Here is a 25,752-nt window from a genome sequence, read left to right on the forward strand (position 1 = left end):
AAAAAAAAACAAAACAGCTGTAATAAAATTTTTTAAGGTTTTTCAACTTAAAAAAAAAAAAACGATTACAGTATTGAAGGGGCTCTTCTAAGTTTCCTACAGATGCAGCAGATGGAGTGAGATCCACGTTGGCCTTAAATCACAGCAGCCTACCTCTGCACTCGGTAGATCCGCAGCAGCAGAGCAGCACTTTACCCTCCACACTGCCCACCTCGTAGTTGTAGTCCCAGGTCAGCTCTGTGCCGGCCCGGATCCGCCTACACAGGGATGCAAGCAGGCAAGTCAGTGCAGGAAAGGAGCTTAACACTACACAGACAGTGAACCAATAGAGTGCATTGATTAGTACATTTGTATCTGCCTTCCCCCTGGAGAGGCTGATAGTTGGATATGCTACTGCACAAAAATGTTACCGCACAAGGTACAAATACATAAATTTATATAAATCCTGTCCATTTACATGACGTCTCTACAGATGGGGACTGTTTATATCAATACAAACACCGTTTTACACTTAAACAGTGGAGAATTTACCATTCCTATAAAACAAAATCCAAGCCCTTAACATGACACAGTAGTGCCACCCTAAGGTAACATACAGACAACAGCATCACACACAAACACACACACACACAAAAACTGCAGGATTAATTGATTGTCAATGTTCTCCAGTTTAACTGGCGACTGTCATGATGGAAGATAAAATGTTTGCTTCATTATAAGTTTCCAGAGACAGTCATAAAAGTCGCTGTGCTGTCGCTGTTTTGGCATCTGATAATCCTTCAAACTCACGGATCTATAACTTAAATCTGCCTTTCAGGATCATTTGTCAATTTTTCCCAGCAACCTGAAACAACACACACTCACAAATGCAGCCTGCAGCATTATTTATTTTTATGGTCTAAATCCCCAGTAAAGCCTGGCAGCTGAGATTGACAACCTATAAGATGACATCAAAAGCCCTGTGACAAACTTAAAATTAGTTTCAAAACTCACTTGCTGGCAAAGAACGCCACCCAGGGGAATCGCAAATCATGTGTGTCCACAAACACATTCTGGACAAAAAGGTTAGGACTACAGCTGTGCTGTAATACAAAGAAGAGACAGAGATGACAGAATGTGAGAAAAATATGTGAGACAGTAATTTAAGCTGCATCAAATGGTTCAAATGGTTATACTGCAATAGATCCTTACGTTGAGATAACGCCCAAGGTTTCCTTCCAACTTGGCATCAATGATGTAGCACGACTCTTCACCGTCAAAGAACTGGCGGGTGTTTTTGGGAGCATTGTCCCCGCCTCCTCCAGTCTGTCCCTGCTGTCCTGTTTTTCCTGCCTGACCCCCTGGCCCTCCCCCACCTACATGTCCACCCGTTTTTACCATAAGACCATGGCTGGTCTTCAGGGCAATGCCACGAGTAGATTTAACGGCTACCTGCTTCTTAGTCACACCTGAGACAGAACAGCAGCAACATAAGCAAAAAGGAAAAGAATGAAATCCATGTGGTCATTATCAGTGTAGTGTAAATTCGTGTATTTTCACATTTGACCCTTGTCTTCTTTTTACCTGGGGTGACTTTTTCTCTCTCCTTGTTGTCTTCAGATCCAGAGCTGATGGTCTGAACATCATCGCTGTCAGAGAGCGTCATCACATCCTGCTTCTTCCCTGTTTCTGACTTCACTTGACTGCTAGAAACACAAAATAATCTTACAGTGGAACTACAGCTGATATTGTTGAACACCGAGTTGCAGAATTATTGTAAAATAAAATACAATGTCCAACACACCTCTTGCTGTCTCCGGAGTCCTGTGATGGAAAACAGAAAAAGAAGGGTTATCCATCACCATTGCAGACAAAGTGCAGTACAAAGTCTCTTAAAATAAGGATTACATTTTTATTTCTGTGTGAGACTGTAATTATTTTAAAAAGTCTGTGAACACAGAGCTCAGTTCCATGAAACATTATTCTTCCTTTATCTTCATTTTACTCACCCTCTTTAGCCCCTGGCTCGTTAGCCAGGAAGCCACTTTGCTTTTCCCCGTCTCCTCTGGCATAGAGGGCGGCTTCTCATCATCGGTTACCCTGGCCAACGCACTCAATCCATCTTTACTGTCTTGACTCCCTGGGGCAGGAAGGAGAGAGGTGAGTGTGAGAAGACAAAAGAGATATCTTCCAAATGCATTTTTGGACATAGAAAATGAAAGCAGAGGAAGCACGGTCGCTGTTTAAAGGAAGCGGAGGGACAAAAGCTTAAACATACTCCATGCAATTGGAAAATGTATGTCTGAGAGAAACACACTGCAACATCAAGGTATGATATTCAACTCTAAAACTAAAGCTAAAAAGTGAGCGCACGAAAACTGAACACGCACAGTGTTCCCCTCTGAGATACAATTAGAGCAACTGGCTCACCTTCTTTGTTGCCCTTGACCTGACCGCGGGTGGTGTAACTCCTCCACACAGAACTGGAGCTGTAGTAGTTGTCCTTTACAAACGTGTCGTCTGAACTGTCGCTTTCATCTTCGCTCTTTGAGTCTTTGTCATCGTCGTCATTGCTGTCGTCGGATGAGCTCGGACTTTGGCCTGTGACAAAAACACAAACACATAAAAAGTCATGTGGAGAGTGACGAAGATAAAATGTCAGCTGGGGTCAAGAAAACAAATACCACTGTTAATCTGCCTGGGTCTACAAGAGATCGCCTTGATCTGTCATCTTTGGATTTGGACTCACCCTTCTTGGGCGGTCGCCCCACAGGGTTAGATGATACTAGAGCAGATGGTTGGATTTTTATCCTGGAGACGTCCACTCCGCTTCCCTCGCTGTCCGAACAGTGAGCCTCGCTCTCATAGCCCTCCTTGAAGTTTTCCACACTCTCTATATGATCCAGGTTAGCAAAATACTCGTCACCCATTTCTAGACCCTCTTTGTCTGCAAAGTCGTCTGTCAAGATTTTACCTGGTTAAGTGGAAGAAAAAAGAGAGCGAGGAATAAGCCACTTTGCAATCTGCTGTGTCCCTGTGCAAAACCACTCCTTCTCTGTTCCCTTTCCTTACCAGCATAGATGCAGACAAAAGAGCCCTTGGCCACATCGTCCAGACAGCGGATGCCCCAGCCTTTGTTCTGGGTCTTGAAGAGCTGGAGACGCACCTGCAGACCATGCTGAACAAGCCGGTTGGTGCACATCATCGCATTACATTTGCACCGCTTATTACACTCGTAGATCCTGAAAGAGAAGAAGAGATGATGGCCTCTTGAGACAAGACAATCAAATTAGTTGTTACATTCAACAGTAATTATCTTATTATGAGGCTATTGGGGTGAGAGTGAGTTTCAGTAAAGAGCACCATGAATGGTAAATGCTTTGGTTAAGTATGTGTGTGCAAATGCCTGACCCTGTGGGCAGGCACTCCTCTAATCGTTTGTGCAGATATCCGGCGTTTGGGTTGATCTGTCCCCCCGGTGTACAACCTGTAGCCTGAAGGGTCAGCTGGTGGCAAGAACATTTGGACCTATAATTAAGACAGAAAGACATTATCAAGGGAATTTTATCTGGGGAAGAAATCTGAAAAAGGCTGAGGTGTGGATGAGCAGCTTCACTAACTTGTCTCGACAGCCGTCTGTGCATTCACACCCAACCAGGAAGTCTGCACTGGTGTTGATGAATACTCCATCTTCAGGAATACGCTCTTTACCTTGAAGAGAGGAGACAGAAAAAAAAAAGCTTCTCATTAAATCCACTGTGATTTTTGAAAACAGGAAGGTAGTAATTGGCAGCTGCATGGGGAGGCAGTTTTTTTATTTATTTTTATTTTTTAATTATTTATTGTACTAAAAGGTTTAATTATCATGTAGTCAAATGCTGGCACAAGCCCAAATTAATCTCTCCTTTATCATCATTTCAGTGTTATCCTTACTGTAGTCTACTTTAGGAGGTGGAGTGGAATCAATCTCATTGACACAGGAAAGTGGGATGTCCTCCTTTCCACCAGTGATGTCTGGAATGTAATAGAATGGCCTCTGTGGCTGGAACGGCCGGTCCACGAGTACGTAGGGATCTAGACAGAACATCTCTAAGAATATAAAGTCACAGCGCGTCTGGAAGAGGTAGTGCTGGATCTCTGCCATGTTACGCAGACAAAGTCCACATGGAGCCTTGTAAATCACATGGAAGGACATCTGAGATGTGGACACAAGAAAAGAGTTGTACAATTTAGTTTTTAGTGCAAGAATGTTATGGGAACATTTTTTAAAAAGCATTAAATATATATACGTTAGCGTCCACAGTCATGTTGCTGTTCAAGTTTACCTTGCGGTTGACTTTGCGTCGTCCAGTCATGCGTCTGAAATCGTACAGTAACGGTGTGAGGAGGGGGTTCTTTCCTCTGTGCATGTCTGGTTCTGCAGGTCGGACACGATTCAGACAGGCGGGCTGACACGTGTGAGCCATGTAGAAGATGCGGTCTGTCGGGGCACGATAGGCGGGCTGATGTGGGATGGTAGCCAACGGGTGGGTTATAGGAGATGGGGTCGGAGCCAGATTTGGCAGCTGTCTCTGATTCGACTGTGCGAAAGCGGGCATAGAAGTGTTTGGGGCATTCAACATTCTTCCACTATGGATTGACAAACAAAAGACAAAGAGAGAAAGACACAGAGTGAGAAAGACAAAACATCAAATGTCTAGGATGAGAGCACCTTCTAAAGTGTGATCTTATTTTTTTGTCCATGTCATAAGCAGCAGGGTGTTAGGTCATACAATAAGGCAAACTCACCCAGGCACGGTGCTGGCAATGGACGAAAGAGACTGCAAGAGTTTGGAGGCATGTGTGCCTCCCACCCCCGGGACAAACGGAGAAGTGCTCTTCTTCGCCATCTGATGTTTATTGCTTGGAGACAGCGAGGAGAGAAACAGACGCTCAATCAATATCAGATGTCTCCACTTACTTTCCATCAAATCGCTATGTTTACAGCAGCGCCAATCAATACCTTTTCATTAAGAGAGCATCAAAGTAATATGCAATAAGAAAGTTGTTGCTTAAGCCCACAGAGACTTATCACTTTACCATAGCTTTCCCCTCAGCTCAACAGAGCCTCTCTGCATAAGTTCATGGCTTTTAATTTCGTAACATTTAAATCAGGTCAGGATTTGGTGGAACTAATAGAGACAGTAAATATTGTGCTTAGATTCATCGAGTCACAGGAACATGACTTCAAATTAATGCTAATGTTGCTAGCAAGTTTGCCACAACTTTATAAGGTGATTATATGTCAGTGTAGTGTTGTGGCCAAAATGCCACTTTGAGTAGGTGTTCAATGAAAACTAATGAAGTCAGATGAATTTCCACTTTCTTTCAACATAGTAGACAGCAAGAAAAATGTGATCAATACCTGACAATCTATTAGAAATGGAAAATGCAGCAGCTGTGCCAGTGAAGCTTTAGAATGAAATAATTCTCTCCCAGTTCTTGCAAAGCGAACTGTTTAGATATTCCATAAAACCGAGGATGAAGCTGTAGGTAATATTTTGTATAGTATACACCTTCAAACAAAGTGGCAATAGTAGTCTCAGATTTTCAGTGAGCATCACTTACTCGACACGTGGAGGCTGTGCAGGATGTGCAGACAGAAAAGTCTGTTGGGTCTGTTGGGTCTGTTGGGTTTGTTGGGTCTGTTGGGTCTGTTGGGTCTGTTGGGTCTGTTGGGTCTGTTGAGGCTGTTGAGGCTGTGGAGGCTGTGGAGGCTGTGGAGGCTGTGGAGGCTGTGGAGGTTGTGGTGTCTGTGAAAGCTGACCCAGTGTGGCCTGTGGTGTTTTGACAGGAGAGGCTCCAACGTGTCCGTCACTGGTGTACTGAACCACTGGGCCTTTACTCCTCAGTGCTCCTATAAATGGACAGTAAGCAATGAAGTGAAAATTAAAACAGAAGGCCTCTAAAAAGCTTATTTTTCATATTTTTGCCTTTAACAACACCAAATCATAGAGGCTGAAATCGGCTTTTTGGCAGAAATTAACTAATGATTAAAAAAAATGGTGCAATAGTAAAATGTGAGTGTTACCCATGTTAGGTCGTGTCCTCTGCTGGCCAGCCAGCTTCTTCTCCTGAGTGTTGGCTGTGGTCATCTTCAGGTTGAACATTGGCTCCAACCTGGTGGAGCCTCTATAGATCCACTCACTCCTCTTATCATCCTGATCAAACAACACAAGAAGTTTACTCTCTGTCAACTGCTGTAACCTATTATTCAGCACACTTATTTAAAAATTGATGTGGATGCTGGGAGTCAACACATTTTTTGGTACAGCTGTCTAACTAGGTCAAAGTGTGCCCCTCTCTCAAATTCTGATGCAAACATACCAAAAAGAGGATCTTGACCAAGCTGCCATCCACCTCCTCCACCTTGCTCTTCCACCAGGTTCCCTCCCACTCTGTCTTGATTATCTGGCCGACCTTTAGGAGCACCATAGGCCTGCTGGGATAGGCGGTGATGTATTCCTCGATGAAGTCTCGGCACGATGCATCCTCTATGTCTTCCCAAGTACGTTTTACTGTGAAAACAAGAATGAGCTCATTCTTTTATTTAGCACAAATTGGAACATTTTTCATTTAAAATTCTTCAAAGTTAAGGCCAAATTCAGCTGATAAATTTTACAGAAGACAGAGAACTGAGCGCTTACATGGTCGGCAAACAGGAAAGAGCTCAGGTAGTGTCACATATGAAGCGTAGCCATCATCAAAGAATATCAGAAACCTAAAAGAGACAACAAGATAAAGACAAGAGACAACAAAGGAATCAACCAGAGCCTGGCCAATTAGCTTGTCAGAGATATATCAGTATTACAAATACAGTATACTTAGTTACATAGTTTGTTTGTTCACTGCTGAGCACTGACAGGTGTTTTTAGTTTTAAGTGTAGACACTATTCTTTTAACAACAAAATTTAAGGAATTAAAGTGTTCATGTTATGCATTTGTTAAAAAAAATGAATGACAACTTATATATTGTAACTATATTGGATTTTTGTTTACTCTCAAATAGTGATTTTGGCCTGAAATACACATCACTGGTCAACTTCAGCCAATAAGCAAATGCAACCAGCACCCTGAGTTTGTCCACCCACCTCATGCGGTTCTTGTTATTGGGCATCTCTGCTACTATTCCAGCATAGAGCCACACCAGGTTGCCGTCCTTGTACTTGGCAACTACACGGGCTCCAACATACAGGCTCTCCAGGGTGGGGTTATAGTCGAAAGCCACATGATTTCCAGACAGCAGGCTCTTTCCTTTATCAAACTTCACTTTATACTTGAATATCCCGTTTCCTGGACATGGACAGAGGATGAGGAGTTTCAGTGACAGAGCAGATCAGGAAAATTTGAGCATAAACTACACACAGTTAATAATAATAAAAACAGTCAAGCTGCATCTGAACATTAACACTTTAAAGCCATCCCAAAGAGCCTACAAGAAGGGATTAATGTTCTGGTCACACACCAACAGGATTGATAGCAACGAGGGTGCCTCTGTGCCAGGTCTTGGTGCGTTTCTTTCCCAGAATGCTCATCCCGACTCTGAGCTCATCCTCTGGCATGTTCGGGTTCGGTTGCGTCATGGACTGAGATGGAACCTGTGATACAAACACCGCTGGCACAGAACCCGGAAGACCTGGAGGGTAGACAAGCCACACACACTTTAAATAGATATATAATGCTTTCACACAGGTATGATGGATCTAATTATCCTAAGGAGTGTGTGTGTGTGTGTGTTCACCTGACTGGGATGAGGGCTGCCCTGGAGACCGGAGCAAAGGAACACCTGGTGAAGGCTTCTGGACCATTTGGACCAACTTCTGCACCTGCTGAGAGGTTTTCTGTAGAGCTGCAGAGGCTTCTTTTAACTAGCAAAATAAATGAACGAGACATGCATCATCATCTGCAGTGAGCAGTGTTTCACCTTCACAGATGTGCAATGCAGATCCCACAACATCCATTTTCCAAGTAAAGCCTGGAGCAACTTTTGTTGCTCTTTTTTGTCACCCTGTCCATGATTAAAAACTGTACGGTTCGGTTTAAAGGTTAATGTCGGGATACAATATTATTTTCTTGAGTCATATAATATCTTCACATCATTGCATCACAAGTCAAGTTTCAACAAAAGTCTGATATATGACTCATTCATTCATTGGTAGAACTTGTTTTGCTTGGCCAAGAGACTGCATCATTTATGGCAGACAATCTACATTTTTGTCTGTTATATCAGATAACAGGAAAGAAAAAGTTTAGGAATAAAGTGGAAATACAGATGAGTATAACAAAGCCTTCTATTGTTCTCACCACTGGATCTTTGCCAGGGGTCACAGTCTTCTTTGGAGGAACCACTGGAACATTGTGAGGAACAGACGAGAAATTAATCACCCGACTTCTTCTTTTCACAGCACCAGTGAATGATAACTGTTCTCATATGAAAAATACGTGACTTACAACAGCCGACAGCAATGACGTCATCATCGTCGTCGTCGTCTATTTCAATGACCTCAGAGGACAACACCCCCCCTCCGCCCCCCTCATCCTCTGAGCTGCTCTCTCGGTAAACGAGGCCATTCTTATGGTAGGTTGCTTTTACCAGCTTCTCACACTCCAATACAGACCTGAGGAAGAGTGGGGAAGTGTCAGCCTGTGAGACACAAACACTCACTGTACAACCAGGGATGCACCAATCTGGTCTAGTGGATCTGTCTAGGCCCTGATATTGATCCTGGTCTGGTAATCATGTGCAGTACTGCAATTAACACTTATTTTCTCCATCCCTGTCATGTTACGCTTCGCCTGATTCAACATCTGGCTTCTACATAACAATTCACGACTCCATCATTTATCCTGTAGACTTCTCCAAATCACATTCAAAGTGCTGTCAAAGCATCTGCAAGTTGTCAAAAGTGGTTCTGTATGTGTTGATTTTAGACAGCATGCATGTGTTTGGTAAGTGTTTCCAGGTGTATCTTCACATAACAGACTCTCTTTTTGCGTCATACTACCTCAACAAGTAAAATTATTTGTATTGTATGTAAAATATTTACAAACATGTGGCACGATTAACCATATAGTTACCATGCTACAAACCAATATGATATATAAAGGTATAAATAAATTAAGTTGTGGACATATAGTTGGATTGGAGACATATATAAATACTAATTAAGGACTAAAAATACACTCTACTTAATGAACAACAACAGGTTAATTCCTACTTACTGGTTAGCATCTTTGAGAAGCATCTCAGTCATCGCCTCCTCCTCCTCTTTCTTCTCCACCCATTCTTTGAGCTCTGTCAGCTGAGCCTTTTTCTTCTGCACAATCTCACTCTTCTCCACGGCATCTTCAATCCACTTCCTCAGCTCATCCAGAGAAATGCCCAGTTCTTCCTCCAGACTGGAGTCCCAGTCGTCCACCTCCATCCTGATGAGAAACATTTTAAATATCCACAGATAAGTTTTGACAGGAAAGGAAGAAGTATAAAACATTTGCTGGTTAAAAATGATAAAACATCACTTGTTTTTTCTTGATTTCCTGTTGTGTTAAATGAAATATATTTGGGGACTGAGTGTTGGACACATACAGGATGTATAAGCAGACAAACACACAGGACTTTTGCCTTTTGCCTACTGAAAACATTTTGGTCCGCAGTCCTCATTTTTACTTCACCCAATCATTTAAATAGAAAAAAATCTGTCACTATGACTGGGCTACAGTTCAGTAAAACAGTTCATTGCCATTTATCTGAATCATGCTGAAATTATATTATTTTATCGTGTTATGGCTTTGAAAATGTATGTTATCCAAATTACTGAGAGAAAATCAAAATGTAAAGCTTTAAAGAGTTTGTTCTCATTGGATCCACAACACTGAAACACAATTCATTGCTTTACACATCACTGATTATTTCATACTGTATGGGTCCTGAATACATTTGCCATGTTGTGATCTACACTCAGTTGTCAGTTTATTAGGTACATCTAGTTAAAACTAATGCAATCTAATACAACAGTGCTGCAATAAAAAATCCTCCCCTCAGTAAAGTCCACACCCTTTATATCAATGATGGTCAGACAAACAACAGATACACCTCTCTGTATAATGCAATACAGTTCAACAGCACCACAAACTACAAAATGACCATGAAGTTGAGTCGATGCCTCTGTGAAACAGTTTCAACAGAAACTGAGTATTATAACTTTCATGAAGGCAGGAATCTCTGGAAGACTGTTTTATTACACTGTATTGGTTTAAGTTAGGTGTACCTAATAAAGTGGCACCTAAGTATATATCTGTGTAGGAAAATATCCTCATGAATATCATGATAATGATTCCAATCCCTCAACCCAAGCTGCAAAGCTGCAGACAAGACTGACCTCTTCATGGGATTTGCAAAACCCATAAACTACTGCTATCTGTCATATCAGCATCATCTCCAAGCAAACATTAGATCATCTCTAATCAATGGTAGCCAACAGCCCAGGTTTTCAGTGTTACTGATTCTGCCTTGCTTGTGTGATCCGGTGCCTCTATGGTGGAGGCACCGGATCACTACATTTAAAGCATCAGTGCGTGCGATGCAAACTTGTGAGATGATCTGGCGTGAAGTTGGGCTGCCGGCTGAGACCTTGCAGCTTTAATAGGGCTGACAAATGAATCACGATCTACCTGATATGCAACAACTAGCCTGTATAAATAACTGTAATGCAGCTGCCAGATTATGGATAGGAGAATTGTGCTGCTTGTTAGCAAAACAAGGGACAACCTGAAAGCCAAACTCCCTTTAAGTTATTCTAATACCTTCACGGTTAACAGAGTAACTGCTAACCTAACCCACCAAAGCTTTACTGGCACTTTCATGAGGCAGATTCTGGACAAACGGGGGAGATAAAAGATGACAGAGGTTCGATACAAGTGAGAGCAGGCTAGCATGTTAGCGTAGCATTAGCATGGAGAATGCCTCATCTGCTGACGAACTGATGCAGGTGTCTGGAAAACAAACAACGCTGTGTCCTCTGGAGTTTTTCTCAAAGACACATCAAACGGCACATTTAGAGCTTCATTTAGCGACAGCACTCATTACTCACCCCTCACGGCTTTCCATCCTATCTTCTCGCAAATATAAGGATAGCTAGCTAATGCTGCCGGTTAGCTACAATAGGGGGCGCATGCTTTGCAGCCCGGGGTATCCGAATTGGGCGGTGTTGTGTGGAGCTGTGAGGTTTTGTGAAAAACGGCAGCCCCGCCCACTCGGGTTATCCAGGTTTATAGAAAAAAGTGCAACTGAGCCACATGATGCTGTGCACATTAAGGACAGAGGCGCTCAAATTATGATTCAACCAACAGTCAAACTAAAATAAACTGGAATAAATTAACAGAATACTGAAATAAACTTACAAGACATTTTATATCAGTAACTAATATTATGGGTATGTGTTTTAGCATGTTAAGTCAATCAAGCTCTACAATACTGCATTTGAGGTTTGATTAAAATTAACTGTGGGGACATTAGGTGACCAGCTGTTCCTTTTCAATACATGATATATATTCTGATGAGGTTCTTAACTCCAGGAACTCACAAAATGTGTTATCAAACTGTTTCCAGTGTTGGATTTACTATAATAAGAGTTCACTGTATTTTACATGGACTATCAAAATCTCATAAGTGAGTTAAAGTGAGACAGATAGTTCAGTGCAGGCTATGAAATCACATTTTAACGCTAGAGAAAATAAAAAGACAGCGAAAAATTTTTTTTTAAATTGTCAAACATCTTGGTATTTTAAAAAAAACTGTTAAAGTTACTGGCTTTAATAGACTTTGGTCACTTTTTCAAGACTGTGATCAGAAAATTGTGTTTTAGACCGTTCTGTGGCTTATTTTGAGTCGCTTTGCCACTTTTTGCATTGTTCCTGTCTAATTACTAGTTTTAATTACAATTCACTGAGAGATACTTTCTTAACACTACTTATTCTGCCTCCAAGACCCACTACTGATGAATAACTGACACATGCCACAAGCTAAAGGGTTATTTCAGTGGCTTAATAACAAGCAACTTGAATGAAGGTTTTCTCAAATGCTTCAAAACACTGTGTGACAAAATCTGGGGAAAAGAACAGAACATGTGTTTTGTATTATAGTTTAAACATTGAGAACTTGGAAACATCTGCACTCTATTAGAGTGGAGGGGAGGGGAGGGTATTTGCGTCTGTCTGCATCAAGCAGCTTTTCTTACAGTGTAAAATTTGCACCGATGAACAGATCACATTTAATCTCAAGGAATCACCTAAGGTTTTCAGTTTCTTTGGTTCAAGTCAAAACTTTAGCTTTAGATTTAAAACTTTAGATTTAAAATTTTTAAAAATACATGTAAATCTGAAACGTTTTCCAAGTAATCGTAATGTCCTTCTCTGATATCTTTTGTCGTGATGATTGGAAGCTGATGTTTGACCACTTTGCACTGTGGAACGTGTGTGAATAAAGTCAATCCAAGCCATGCCTTTAACAAACCACAACACAGGGCATCCACACATCATTTTAAATGAACACATTTATATTTCACTCATATTTCTGAAGTATTTCAGTGACAATTGACATTCTCCCTCTTTAAAATCAATTCTAAACCAGATCTCATGTTAGTCAAAACCACAGACAAAACTGAACTAGCAGTTGTACATGATTGTATAGAATACTGTATATCATATACTTACATAATGTTAGTTTCTCGGCTGGGAGACAGCTTTTTTTCTACAAAATGCCAGTTAGGTAGAAACAATGTAAAACTTAAAACAATGTCGGCAACAACTCCACCATCCATCAGGCTGATTCAGTCATAAGAAAAGCCTCAAATATTTAGCGGCTTGTGGCAATTCATTTTTGTCATCTCTGCAGCATGAGTAGATGGCATTGCTCCTTTGTAGAATGAGATGCCTGCCTCTAATAACGTGTAGGTCTCTGGTCTCCATCAGTCCTCTGTTTGCTCCTCCTGGTATGTAGTGACAGAGATAGCACTGTAAGGGTCAAGCACCATCTGAGCACAGCGGACAATGGTCACCAACAAGAAGAAGCAGAGGAGGAGGAAGAAGAAGAGGGCAAAACCAAGATCCACATCCACATCCAGCCTTGCCACCGGGAGGACTGGTGGGTCCATGTTGACAAATTCACAAACTCCAAGGAAAGATGTCTACTTTGCAGTCGTTATCTCATCTGTTCACTTCCACCAAAATAGTTCCTGAAATGCTTGTAATCTTTACAGAAACATATTTAAATGATAAATCTTTGTCCGTATGGATTTCACCTTCATCTGCTGATGTTCACAGATAATCCAACATGCCGCTTCAGCTTCAACCTGTGTCTTGGTCTCTATTTCTTCTACCAGCATTGACACCTACTGTCCTCTTCCAAAAGATAAGATGGACTGGTGGACACACAGAACACCATTTGGCACCTGTGTCCTGCATGAATAGTTCATAAGGAGTTTGGTAACGATCAGGCCGTTCCTGAGATTAAAGTACCCAGGCCACTCTCTGGTCTCTTCAGGAGACGAGACCTTTACAGGGGATGACACCTTTACAAGAGTCACTGGATCCCTGGTCACTACAAGGTTTAGACACACTACTACATGGCAGAGAGGTGTAGCCCTACACAAGTTTTTAAAGCTTTTATAATGCAAAAGTAGGATGCAGATAAAGACGCTCTGTCTACACTGAATCCATCAGTTGATTCTATGCATTCCCCTGCACACATGCACAAGGTTTGATGACTTTAAGGCCTAAAGGTCATGGAAAAATAAAGAGTAGAGAGTGGCCAAGATGCACTGAAGGAAAAAGAAAAGGTTGAAGTAGAGAAAGAGGATATGACGCCTTAGTGGCAATTCACTTGAGAGGGGTTGGAAACTGATCCTGACCAAAAAAATGCAGATTGCTTGTATTCTGATGCCACTACAGACACACACACAGGTTAAGAGTAAAGTGACTCTATGCAAATAACAGAGGATCTGGACAAAAAGCTCAGAGAGGAGTATATATGTGTTGAAATGATACCAGCAAAAGATTTACAGCATAAGACGTCACCCAAATGCAACTCAAACTGGGCATAGCTGACATAAGTAAACCTATCTCAGACCAGTACTAGTATTAATTCCAACCGTTTTCACCCCCAGGCTGTGAAAGAGAGGAGGGAAGGATGAAGGCGGAAATCGATCCCAGTGGACACCCACAGATCTTTGCGTCTTCAGCAATTCACAGATACAGGCCAAACAAAGCAAAGCTGGCTTTTGTTTCTTCAACCCTTAAGAACATACAACTGTTCTGAGGAAGTGAATACATGATCAAATTAACTGATACTAACTCTGCTACAAACCAACAGACCTGAAAGGAAATGTGTGCAGTTCAAATTACAATCGAACTCCTTCTTTTTTGACAATATAACAATTTAATACAAAAACCAAACATTCTCTCATTTAACATTTCATATACATATACAGTATATTTATATATTTGTGTTTCTATGAGTGATAAAAGTTCACATCATTGAAAAAAACAAAACAAAAATAAAACCTGGATACAGAGCAACCAAAAAGGTTTTCAACAACAAAGACAACACAGTCACCAACATCCTTTTGAAGATGAAAACCAGACAATTACCAACATGGGTTTACATACAGTTACATAATTTGTCATAGTGAGTGTGCAAGTGTTACACACAAACAATTTAAAACTAATAAAAAGGGTCAAATTTTAACCAATACCACACATTAAAAACTTAAATATTTTTAGAAACATTATCTTTCATCCCACAACATTCTTCTAAATTACATACTCACCAAAAACTGATTGTAAATCACAGGTGATTGGATCTTGTTGGCAAAGATTCAGTCTTAGTCCAAATGTTTGCCACAAACAAGAGGACAAGGGGACAAAACACTAGATAAAAATATCTTTTTGGACATTCTCACTTGCGGATCATCTTGTTTTTAGCTCTGTTTATTCCATTTTAATCCTAAATACCCTGATCAAACCATTAATAATATACCGATCAGAAAAGGGCAACAGAGAAGTTAAGTGATAATTAAGTTTCAAAATAACAATAAAATACGAGGGAAGCACTTCAATTAAATCAAACATTACTATCACATCTCCCCAATTCAAAAATAACATTAATCAAGGAAAATATTTATAACAACAATAAAGAATGGCTTTAAAAGTACACAATTCCTGCTTGTTAATTATTGCTGTGTGATTTCTTTTTAAAAATTATTTTACAAAAGAGTACAAAAGGCCCATACTTGGTACAGGATAATGCAGGATGACAGAAAGAAGTAAATCAAGCAAGTCAGAAACTCTACCACTGTGTTAAAATTGATAATGATATTGTACGCATCCATTTAACAAACATACACACATGCATACTGTATATATGTATATGTAGGCAAACAAAAATAGACTGTATACATTTCCAATGGGCACCAAGAAAAACAGTATGTAGCCACTGTAACACCATGTGTCTGTGTTGTTTAAGTACAACATTTCATGAAGAAAAAAAAACCTTAAATGCTCCTTAGAGGAAAAATGAAATCACTAAAATTTATAGGTGATGCCACCAATGCACATAGAAAACTGTACTCAGTATAAATCTACACTTTGTAGAAGCGCTCCATGAAAGCAGTGCTGACATGCAGAGACATGCAATGGATTTAGAACTGTGAGTGAGGTTAGCACAGACAGTGGTGGTTTGCGTGCAACAGTTGAGATTTCATGTTTATTTTAAATCACCAAAGCTGTATATCACTGCAATTTCCTGAGAGTTTAAATCAACGACTGGAGTGATTAGTCTACATGCTAAAGCGTAGAACAGCAAAATACACTTTTCATCAATGCCTGAGAAAAACCAGGAATATATTAGAATAAAAGGCCTTTGTGTGTGTGTGTGTTTGTGTGTTAACCAGAGCGTGTTTTCGTTCAGTCTATTCAAGTGTGGCTGTGTGATTGTGCGCTTTTATATATATATATATATATATGTGTGTGTGTGTGTGTGTGTGTGTGTGTATATATATCACATATCTACAACATAGGTTGTTGAGCTTTGGGCAGTGCTAGCTAGAGATTTCTCTTACAATGGCTGGAATATTGTTAAAATAATTATGTTTTAGTCAGTAGCAAGTCCTTGATTTTCCCCTCCTATATATCTGCAGTCAGATACATCCCTCCATCTTTAACTGGCTTGTGGCAGTGCAGTTTAAGCCATGCAAAGCAAGGGAAGAGTGCTACTCTCAGGAGCAGGAAGAAAACAGGAGCAGAAGAGCTAAATATAACAAAAAGTCAAGAAGACAAAGGGGTAGACCAGGGGAAAAGTATTGACCAGGTCACTCGGTAAACGAAGGGTAGATGGGAATCTCAAAGTCATCGCTGTTGAAGTTGGCAGGCTGGTCCAGCATAGACAACACATCCTGAATTTGATAAAAGAGACAAAGAGATTTATTTTAAGTGACAGAGAAGGGGCGAGTAAAATGATTGCTTAAGTGAGATTAAGTTTGTGTCACTCACAGGATACATGTCTTCCTGGTTGCCCTGAGCATGAGGATGCTGCTCTGCGTTACTCTGCGAGTGCTGCTGGCCTTGCCACTGGGGCCACACTGCCTCTGCTGCTCGAGACGGGAACTGTGCCCCAGACTGAGAGCCATCTGGGACACAGAACAGAGGGGTAAGAGGATGTACCAGTATAAACAGAGACATGGATTCACACATACATGCACACGACTTACCATAACCATTGGTGTTGAGGCTGGCACGAGTGTTCATTTGTGGGTAGTTTGCACCGCTGGTGGGGGTGGGAGCAGCACCTGTAGGCATCTGGCCAAAAGAGTTGGAAGAGCCACCTCCAAATCCTCCCATGGGAGCAAATGGTGGGGTCATGGTCTTTGCTGCCTGGGGAGCCACCTGCTAGTTAGAATTGAAAGAGGGAGTCCATTTATTGGCTATAAGTTAAGCAGGGTCCATGTTAAATTAGTGAATATGTTATCAGTGGCTGGAAGAGAAATGTCAAAGTGTCATTGTATTAAATATCTCCTATTTGTTTCCTTCGTGAACGAAGACTGACCTAAAACACTAAGAAGATGAGAAAAATCAGACCATCGATTCTGCTGTATTAGCTTACCTGGTTATTAAATTGTGGTCTAACTCCAACTCCAACTCCAACTCCAGCTCCAGCTCCAGCTCCATTTCCAGGCCATCCTCCTGCTGGTCCTCCATGGAGGGGGCTGCCAGTGCTGGAGGGAGTAACTGACTGTGGGGCACCATTTTGACGAGACATCTGAGCCAGCATCTGTCCTGCTGAGTGGGCTGGCTGTGGCATCTGCTGAGTCATACTGACTTGCCTGCAGAGAGGAGTAAAGACAGAGAGAGAGAAAGCTCTGTTACTAGGTTGAAAATTAAAACTGGTCCAATTATCCACCTGTTGAAATAAACATTGTAACCAATTCTTATAGAAAAAGACTGTACATGGAAGCAATCTGTATTTAATCTCAGTGTGACCGCCACTTGAAAGATACTGCACATGCTGTCAGGAATACACTCTGTGGCAGGTTCACAACTGGGAGTTTTCCCACTGGATGCTGCTGTACATTAGCCAATACCATACGAAAACAGCTGGTTGGTTACATAAACATGTGAGTTTATTAGTTACAGCCAGGAGTCATCGTGGCTGTTCATATGGTTTAGAGTAGATAATAATCTCATTATCTCCGGATCTCAACCTGTTATCCCAAGGTAACAACATAACCTAATTAAGTCAGATCTCAAGATAATAGGATAAACTTCAGGCACCTATGAACACTTGCTTCTGCACTGTGTCGTTTTGTTTGTGCAAGAGCTAAGACAATGGAGTTACTGTACCTCGTAACTAACATTATTTGTCAGAAAGAGTTCCAATTAAAGCGTATGATGTGTTGCCATGAGCCATAGTAAGGCAACATGATGAAATTCATGGACTTTTGCCTTGAGGTTTAAGGCTTGGTGTCCATGAAAACACATACATACTCACGTGTACGCATATGACCTCCTACCTGTATGCATCGTTGGGCCGACCAGCAGTGAAGTTGTTGGCTGGAGGGTAAATCTGTGTGGAGGGAGTGGAGGTGGAGGGCATGCCCTTGGTCTGATCTGGGCCTTGGAAAAGGGAGGAGTAGAGCTCTGGCTTCTCAAGGGTCTTGCTGTGGTCTGGCCCTGCAGTGGTGACTGGCTGCACCGGCTGGACCGGCATCTGAGGACCACCAAAAATGAACAGTAATCAGTCAGCGATCACAATCCAAAAATAAAGGTGTTTAAAGAATTGACCTGACTCAAATGTGACTATTCATCATCTCAACTGTAAAGTTAAAGTTGATGAAATTCCTAAACACTCCAGCACACTTGAATATGGTGTGTTTACAGAGGCTGTCAAAGTGCTCTCAAATATGGCTGCATCACGGGTGTTTACTAGATTAATTACGGTGTTGTACTTCCTATAGGGAAGTACAATGTTGTTCTGTCACTGGTGATAATTTGTTTGTTCCTCATGTGAAGGACAATGTAACCACAGTTTTATGAATACCATTTTCTTGTTATTATGCAAATTAATTTATTCAGTGTGTTTGGTCTAACTCTTGTTTATGGTATTATCCCTTAATATTTTCACAGTTTCACATAATAAAACTTTCAAAGGCTAGCTGACTGCATAGCTGTGCACCTAAATGAACTGTGAAGGGAAATGAAGCGTTTATGTTTAAGACTGTGATGAAAGGTGAACTTTAAGTAATGAGCTTCCAAAAGCACAATTTAATTTTGTTAGGAATACTCCCAGGCTTAAAATCTCTTAGGTAAGTAAGTTTCAGTTAACTCCATTATGAACAGAAAGCAGTTGTAAGGAAGTTATGATAATGGAACTCTCTCAACATCCAGTTGTGTTTTCCTGCCGAGCAAATAATCAACATCCTGCCACTGTTTCCATAAAATAGAGACTTGATCACTCACTGCAGCAAGGGACAAAAGACCCAAGGGAAACAGGGCACAATCTATGCTTCAATCAGACTGGACATGCACATGCATGTGCCCACACATGTGCATGGCCTAACCTGTGAGAGGGTGATTGGTCCAGCCTCATACAGTCCGTCTCTGGCTCCACCTCCCTCCAGCTCGGCCTGCTGCTGATGCTGTAACTGCCTGGAAAGGGTAGCGAAAGAGAGAGAGAGAGAGAGAGTGTTGATTTGAAGTCAGTTTAAAACAGCCTCATTTCCATTTCCATGCCTTCCACTGTTGAGTGAGAAATCCCAAACACCTGCCGACAAAATAGCACTCAACCCGCCACCGGTCACCATGGCAACATAAAAAAGTAAGGAGGACAGAAGAGGAAGAGGCTGACAAGCTTCAGCGGAGAAAGGCCTGGTATATAAATACTATGGCTAACATGCTACACCACCTGTTAAAAGTTGACCTCTTTACTACTCACTATAAGAAAACAACTATAAGACATGCTTCTTATTAGACAACAGCTCTATTTTTCCAACACTACAGGGGAACAGAGACAAATACAGTGGAGAGAAGAATCACTCAGGGAAGGAAATGACAACCAAAACAGAAGAACTATAGATTGCTAGAAACAGCAGGAGTCTCCCATGAAGAAGCAGCCCTCGTTCTCCCATGCAGTGGGATGATAGTCAGGTCAGGCCTGGTCTCACCTGGTGGCTACCTGCCCCGGGCTGAGCACTACAGGAGGGCCGCTTGGGCTGCTCTGACCCAGAGAAGGGGGCAGCAAACCCCCTGGGGAGGAGATGGGAGTGAGGGGTTCCTGAGTCGAGTTTCTACTGCCCCACAATCAGAGACGGGCACAGAGGAGAGGTGTAGGGAGAGAGTGATCAGTGTGTGGTTTATTTAAAGGGTTTGTGGTAATGGTGTAAGACGAACTGGGGACTGAGGGTGATAGGCAAGCATTCAGACAGAGGGATCTTTCCCAACAGTCACATTTCACCACGTCAATAGTTTCATTATGTGCTGCATTTGATTGTGTAATCATATTACATAACGACCGGTATTGGTTAAAAAAAAAAAAAAAAAAAACCTACAAAGTGTGACTCACTTGACATTGACATTGGTACAGATGATATACTCAATCTCCTCTGAAAACGGGTTCTGGAAGGTGAAGGAGCTGGTTCTCATCCAGATCCATTCTCTCGATTTGGAGCGGAACCGAAACATCACCGACAAAACCTGGCCCTTCAGCTTCACCACCTGAGGACACAAGATGCCCAACATGCCAAACACTCACACTGTTGTGTTTACATAATCGCTGAGCCGCAGGTGTACACACAAGAGACCAGGTTACTGGCAGATATCAGATTACATGTGTAACTGGACAACATGTTTAAACAAGTGACAAGTGACAGCAAGACAGGCTCTGTTGCAAGAGAGCACAATTTTCCTTACAGCATGAATGTGTATGAATCATAAATGTGCCATGCTAAATCGCATTAGTACTCTATTAAGTGCATGTAAACATACTGACAGCATAAACACAAGAGCTTAAGAGAAATAAAAGTGAGTCCTACCTGTTGGAAGCTGTCTCTCAGTAAGCCCTGGTCTTCGGGGTGGGCGAGCTCGAGAATATTCTTACCCAGTAAATCCTGCAACGCACAGCAGATGATACACCCACCATTAGCCCAGAAGACATTAACACTGTCTGGTCGTGACATTTCCAACAGCTGCAAACCTTGCCTTGCCTTACCTGCGGCTGGTAGCCAACAGTGGCCATGCAGCGGTGGTCCACAAAGGTGAACATGCCCTGGCAGTTATGACGCGAGATGAACTCCACTGGAACACTGATGCTATCGATGTCTGAGTCACCTGGACAACAAGTCACCTGAAGAAGAAGATGAAACTCCAATTTTTAGCATAAAAGTAATGTCCTGCAGAAGTTACGTGCAAGTCAGCATCATAATGGTTCATAACACAGGGTTTCTCACTATCATTTTTTACAATCACATGAATGCATACAATGCATGAATCACATTTATGGTAAAAACATCACAATAATGTGTTTCTTTCTCAAAGTTCTTATTCACAAATTATAAATGTTATCAACATTTTGCAAAAAAAAAATATTTCAAAAGACAATGTAACAGTGCAAACATCAGTTGTAATCCACTTCAGATAAGCCTGTAGATTGTCACCACAAAATACTGCATTTTCAACTAAATTCATGCTTCTTCTCCCACAAGTTAAGGCCACTTTATTCTTGGATTTCTGATGTGAGGGACAAAGATTACTGCAGTTTGCTGGAGATATATACAAATTGCAGGTAAGGTTTAAGATCAGAACCTCTTTCTCCTTTGTATCAACTACATAACACTCAAAGAACCTGTGAACCTGAAGAATCTGTGATTAGTCCCAAATGATTCTGTCACTGTAACTTGCATGAGCACAAAATATAAATGTGCACATCTCTATATAAGTGACCTCCATTATACCTGTAATCTCCCAATGGCAACTAGACAGTAGCGACTCCCCTGAGTATTGTCTGCTTCATCATCTGTTAATGATACTCCTAAAACACAGACATGCAAAAACCATGTTAACATGAGCCATAAAATTATAACCCAATGACTATATATGCCAGTCCTCACAAAATTGCAAGTTTTACCTGCAGGAGGCCACGACTTGATGTATCCTGTACAGTGGACCACTACATACTGGGGCTCCCCTTCCTTGGCTGCACCCAAACCATTCCTGAGGTGAACAAAGAAATTTTAAAATCCACTGGCTACTGAGCTGCTCCAGGTATGCTAATATGTCATACTCCTGAAAACAATAAAAAAAAGAACTGTTTGGGTTTGGTCACCTGTTTCTGTTCCTAAGGAAGTTCAGTCTGTTCATCGACAACGGTTCCACTGGACACGAGCCGCACCTTTAAACACAGACAGGCCATCACATGAACAATTTATGCATCCTGCCACACGTGTCAATATAAACAATCAACTGCATAATTAACTCTGGTATGAGTCACACCTCATTCTGCAGATGAATGACCGGCGGGCTCCCATGCTCATTCTGGCTGATGACTGCTGGCTTTCCTTCTTCACTGTTCCTGTCTTCAAGTCCAACATCCTCCCTTTAAAGGCAAACAAGAGAGTGAATTGTGTCAATCATGGGTGTACTGAGATGCACATGTGTCTACTGCTGTCTGTATGTGTTTGTATATGCTTTATACCTGTGTTGTTATTCTCTGCAGTGGAAAGCTGCTCCCTGAGCTTTTCTGTGTCATCTGGGTGGAGCTGGTCATAAAGGGAAGAGCCGAGCCACTCAGACTGTGACTGGTTGAGGACGGGTGTCAGGGAGTCTGAGACATAAACAATGCGACCAGTCTCACATGACACCACAAACAGGAAACCGTCAGCTGCCTCCAGGATGAGGTGCTTCAGCTCCTTCAGACAGAGAGCATCAAACGCAGGTTAAGCAGTGAGGACAAGAGATCAGAGATATCACAGAGTATGGTATTTGTGTAAGTGTGTAAATCATAGCTCTATTTCTCCAAATTCAGAACCCCCATTTCCCTTTGCATCTTGGTCTCTGTCACTACTAAGACACTGTTGCCCTGGGGAGGGCATAGATGGCCTGTCTCCACAATAATGATACCAGTCGTCTGTGCTCACCTGCTAGAAAGGAGCTTTACCAGGAGGGAGTAACATACGGTGGTTCACAGTTATTCAGAGTCTGTGCTTAATCAAAAAGTTTTCTTTTGAGCAATTTACAAGCTGACCAAGGGCCTGGAGTAAAAGCCTGACGAAATATGGTTTTGACATGACAAACTTATAGTAAACCAGCTACATTAAAGACAGCCAGTGAAAAATAGTGTCCAGTTGTCATGAGAGAATATGTGCAGTCTCAAAAAGATGCTACTTTCACTTCTCCTTCACTCTATTCCCACTGAGCTCAGAGTAGTGCGTACAACACTGTGACAGTGAAACCTGTTATCAAAGGACTTTACGGACTTCTACACAAAACAGTACCGTCTTCTGACCCTCAATTTCTATATTTCTCTGTCTGCATTGCTCGTACCTGGTCAGTGAGAAAGGAAGGTTTATATGATCCATCTGCGTTGGTGTTGCCACTTCCTCTCAGAGACTTCATATGGGACACAGCCATTCGTAGAATGGTCAGTTTGTCTGGTTTCCGTGCTAGAGCGCTACAGGTGGGCACCATGTCTGATAATTCTGTGATGTAGGCGGTCATCTTGTTCCGCCTCCGCCTCTCAATCTCACTGTGGTTCTCCCTGGAGTGAGGAAACAAGGGAGGGAGGCAAAGGTGGAGAGGATAGGAAGGATCGAGATGGGGGAAACGGGCAGGTGGACAACATGGAGTAGAGTTTAGAGTTAATGTTGCAATGTAAGTATGCCGATCGGGAAGAAAAGATGAGAATGAGAGAAGGTGAGAGAAGTAATGGAGCCAATGATCCATCAAAATGATAGTGAGAAAGCAAGAGAGCCTGGTCTTTCAAGGCCAGTCGGTGGGACAAAAGAGGGCAAGTGCAGAAAGAGAAAGACCCTTCAGAAGTCCTGAGAGGGGGGAGAAAAAAGAGACAGAGAGGACAGTTTTTCAAGAGGAAGGGATTATCAAAGTGAAAGAAGTCCCTCACTCACACACAGCGTTGCAGTTAGTGACACATATCACAGTGGTGGGTTGAAAGAGACAACCAGTGGCCTTAGGCAAAGAAGCATAACATTCTGACAGGCACCAAAACAGACAGCGAAACCGGTAATTTTGTGCTGTCAAAATGACAACGTGCTGGGGTCCCAGCAGGACAGGACAGTATTGGATCAGTGCATTCAGTATTGATATGGATACAAGCAGGAGAGGGAACCTTCTACAGTGGTACAGGCCATACCTGGCTAGTTTTTCCTTATCTCCAAAACTCTGATCTTCTTCCAAAAACCTGGAAATGAAACCAACCCACTAAAACACTGGCCCAAAAAAACCCCCCAAAAAACAAAAACCAAAAAGTAAAAAAAAAAAAAAACTTGGAGGAGAGGGAGAGCAGCATTGGGATAATTGTTGAATCAATATTATTACTCCCCTACACCCTCCCACACATACATGTATTTCTCCTAATTCATCCTCCTACCTGGCAAAGCGCTCCTTGTCATTGTTGGAGCCGGGTGTTTCGTCGTCACACCTGAGAAAAAAACAGAAGAAACACTGTTTCTTATCTCAGCAGCCACCGCAATACAAACACTTGATAATGCACCTCATCTTGCTTTATAACAGAACAAACTGAGACAAACATACCTGAACAACTTGCTTCCTTCACCATCATCATCATCGAAGTCTGGCCTGCAGTATGGAGAAGAGAGACGCATGAGAAGCTTCACACACATATTCTCACAAGAATTTTCACCACAACTTTCGGAAGCAGAAGTGCACCAGTCAGCAAATGCACAAAACACAATACTGGCATTTCGGCACAAACTCTACCATTAAAACACACACTTACGCAGCTCGTCTCTTGTTGGTCCCTTTTGGCACCACAGACCCGCCACCTGCTTGGGTCCCACTTGCCCCCATACCCAGATTTGGGTCTGGTAACTCTATTAATAACACAGAGGCAGAGAGAGGCAGGTGATTTCCTATTGTGACTCAAGCACTGTAAAGGAAACTAAACCACCCACTGGAGCCCACGGTCATAGGCCAAATTAGCATTACCGCACAAACCTGGTATTGGTTTTACTTCATAACCTATACATAAAGCATTGAGTTGACAACACATCAACTATTCTTAAGTCGTCGGTTTAGATTGAACGGAGCTATGACAACCACAACCCTGAGCTAACGGTAAAGCTACAGTTAGCACACATACCAATACCAACCGATACCAATCTTCTAAGCAACACTATCAAAAAACAGAAGCATAAACCAAGCTAGCTAACCGCAGTTTGGTAATTAGCTTATTTAGTTTTGGTTTCTCGCCTTGTCGTGTATAAATAACACAAGACAGCTATATGGACAGTTGTCTTGCCGCTGTTAGCTGGCTCGCATGTTAGCAAACTGCTACTTATGCAATAACCAGCTAGCCTCGCCGTGGCATTAGCTTTGCTACTAAGCTAACTTAGCCGCTGCTGTCACGCTATCTTTAGGAGAGTGTCCGTTTTAACTGTGCATGAGAAAACGCCCGTAATCCATTAACAGTCGCACAGTAATATGTGGCTAAATGTCGCCGTGACTTTTATTGCACTTTACCTGGGTTTGAAGAGGACATGTCCGTGTGGAATAACATAAACAAACAACTTCAGCTGCGGAAAAAAACCAAAACCCCCGCCCCTCCCCCTCGCTAGCTAGCTAGAGGCTAACCAGAGCCTCGCTGATTTCCTCACTACTTTGAATGTGTTAAAAACGCCAAAAGCCACGAGTGGTGCTGCTCCAGAGGAACCCGAGGGTTAAAAACACAGGCGGACGCAACGGCGTATCTTCTCTAGTGCCCGTTTTCCTGTTTTCTCCCGGTTTAAAGCCCCTTTCTGTTTAAGATGGCGTTTAAAACTAGCAGAGCACAAGCTGTCTACTGTTTTCTTTTCTCTGCTCTCTATTGGACTTCAAGCAGCCAGATACTAATGACGTGAATTGTTGGGAAATCCATGTTGCGCTCCGCCCCGCCGGCAGTGTGGAGGGACCTGCAGGTCTGGAGAGCTGAACTAACAGCCCTCAGTTTGGGGTTGG

The 25,752-nt window shown here is 42.1% G+C and overlaps 3 protein-coding genes across 9 annotated transcripts; all 3 read right to left on the minus strand.

Moving 5' to 3' along the window:
• Window positions 1-22: 22 nt before the first annotated feature.
• On the minus strand, window positions 23-11,207 carry LOC121185431 (histone-lysine N-methyltransferase SETDB1-B-like). 2 transcript variants are annotated; one of them, XM_041043511.1, is made up of 25 exons: window positions 11,109-11,207; window positions 9,241-9,444; window positions 8,470-8,636; window positions 8,323-8,366; window positions 7,760-7,886; window positions 7,484-7,654; window positions 7,110-7,311; window positions 6,666-6,739; window positions 6,346-6,536; window positions 6,050-6,179; window positions 5,587-5,875; window positions 4,768-4,881; window positions 4,305-4,608; window positions 3,913-4,174; window positions 3,600-3,690; window positions 3,391-3,507; window positions 3,052-3,221; window positions 2,729-2,953; window positions 2,410-2,580; window positions 1,989-2,119; window positions 1,784-1,803; window positions 1,564-1,682; window positions 1,192-1,448; window positions 994-1,082; window positions 23-257 (listed from the first exon to the last, which is right to left on the minus strand). In XM_041043511.1, exons 1-25 carry the CDS (start codon window positions 11,123-11,125, stop codon window positions 140-142), a joined length of 3,804 nt encoding a protein of 1,267 aa, XP_040899445.1. In that variant the 5' UTR covers window positions 11,126-11,207; the 3' UTR covers window positions 23-139. The 2 variants fall into 2 exon arrangements, with proteins under 2 accessions (XP_040899445.1, XP_040899443.1); XM_041043509.1 differs by having other exon boundaries at window positions 1,564-1,685.
• A 1,776-nt stretch (window positions 11,208-12,983) lies between these two features.
• Window positions 12,984-13,169, minus strand: LOC121185566 (cortexin domain-containing 1-like). The gene has a single exon (XM_041043793.1). The coding sequence runs from the start codon at window positions 13,167-13,169 to the stop codon at window positions 12,984-12,986; it is 186 nt and encodes a 61-aa protein (XP_040899727.1).
• Window positions 13,170-14,438: 1,269 nt separating this feature from the next.
• arnt (aryl hydrocarbon receptor nuclear translocator) lies at window positions 14,439-25,607 on the minus strand. 6 transcript variants are annotated; one of them, XM_041043515.1, is made up of 20 exons: window positions 25,279-25,607; window positions 24,536-24,629; window positions 24,331-24,375; window positions 24,167-24,217; window positions 23,104-23,317; window positions 22,256-22,469; window positions 22,054-22,156; window positions 21,887-21,952; window positions 21,689-21,774; window positions 21,516-21,592; window positions 20,774-20,908; window positions 20,598-20,672; window positions 20,129-20,280; window positions 19,731-19,853; window positions 19,128-19,215; window positions 18,081-18,277; window positions 17,174-17,393; window positions 16,782-16,956; window positions 16,564-16,700; window positions 14,439-16,466 (listed from the first exon to the last, which is right to left on the minus strand). In XM_041043515.1, exons 1-20 carry the CDS (start codon window positions 25,313-25,315, stop codon window positions 16,383-16,385), a joined length of 2,373 nt encoding a protein of 790 aa, XP_040899449.1. In that variant the 5' UTR covers window positions 25,316-25,607; the 3' UTR covers window positions 14,439-16,382. The 6 variants fall into 6 exon arrangements, with proteins under 6 accessions (XP_040899449.1, XP_040899448.1, XP_040899447.1 ...); XM_041043514.1 differs by having other exon boundaries at window positions 16,782-16,959; XM_041043513.1 differs by having other exon boundaries at window positions 19,731-19,856.
• Window positions 25,608-25,752: the final 145 nt, after the last annotated feature.

This window comes from Toxotes jaculatrix, chromosome 8 (genome assembly GCF_017976425.1).
Source record: "Toxotes jaculatrix isolate fToxJac2 chromosome 8, fToxJac2.pri, whole genome shotgun sequence".
Classification (NCBI taxonomy): Eukaryota; Metazoa; Chordata; class Actinopteri; family Toxotidae; genus Toxotes; species Toxotes jaculatrix.

Bases quoted from the DNA above. Each gene is read 5' to 3' on its own strand.
- arnt (XM_041043512.1), bottom strand. From the start codon at position 25,315: ATGTTATTCCACACGGACATGTCCTCTTCAAACCCAG. The intron at 21,953-22,053 runs GTGTGACTCATA...CTGTGTTTAAAG, and splicing joins TCATTCATCTGCAGAATGAG to GTGCGGCTCGTGTCCAGTGG. The intron at 18,278-19,127 runs GTTAGGCCATGC...GGTGGTCCTCAG, and splicing joins GACCAATCACCCTCTCACAG to ATGCCGGTCCAGCCGGTGCA.
- LOC121185431 (XM_041043509.1), bottom strand. The intron at 6,180-6,345 runs GTATGTTTGCAT...TTGTTTGATCAG, and splicing joins TGGTCAAGATCCTCTTTTTG to GATGATAAGAGGAGTGAGTG. The intron at 3,691-3,912 runs GTAAGGATAACA...CCTCTCTTCAAG, and splicing joins ACCTCCTAAAGTAGACTACA to GTAAAGAGCGTATTCCTGAA.
- LOC121185566 (XM_041043793.1), bottom strand. From the start codon at position 13,169: ATGGACCCACCAGTCCTCCCGGTGGCAAGGCTGGATGTGGATGTGGAT.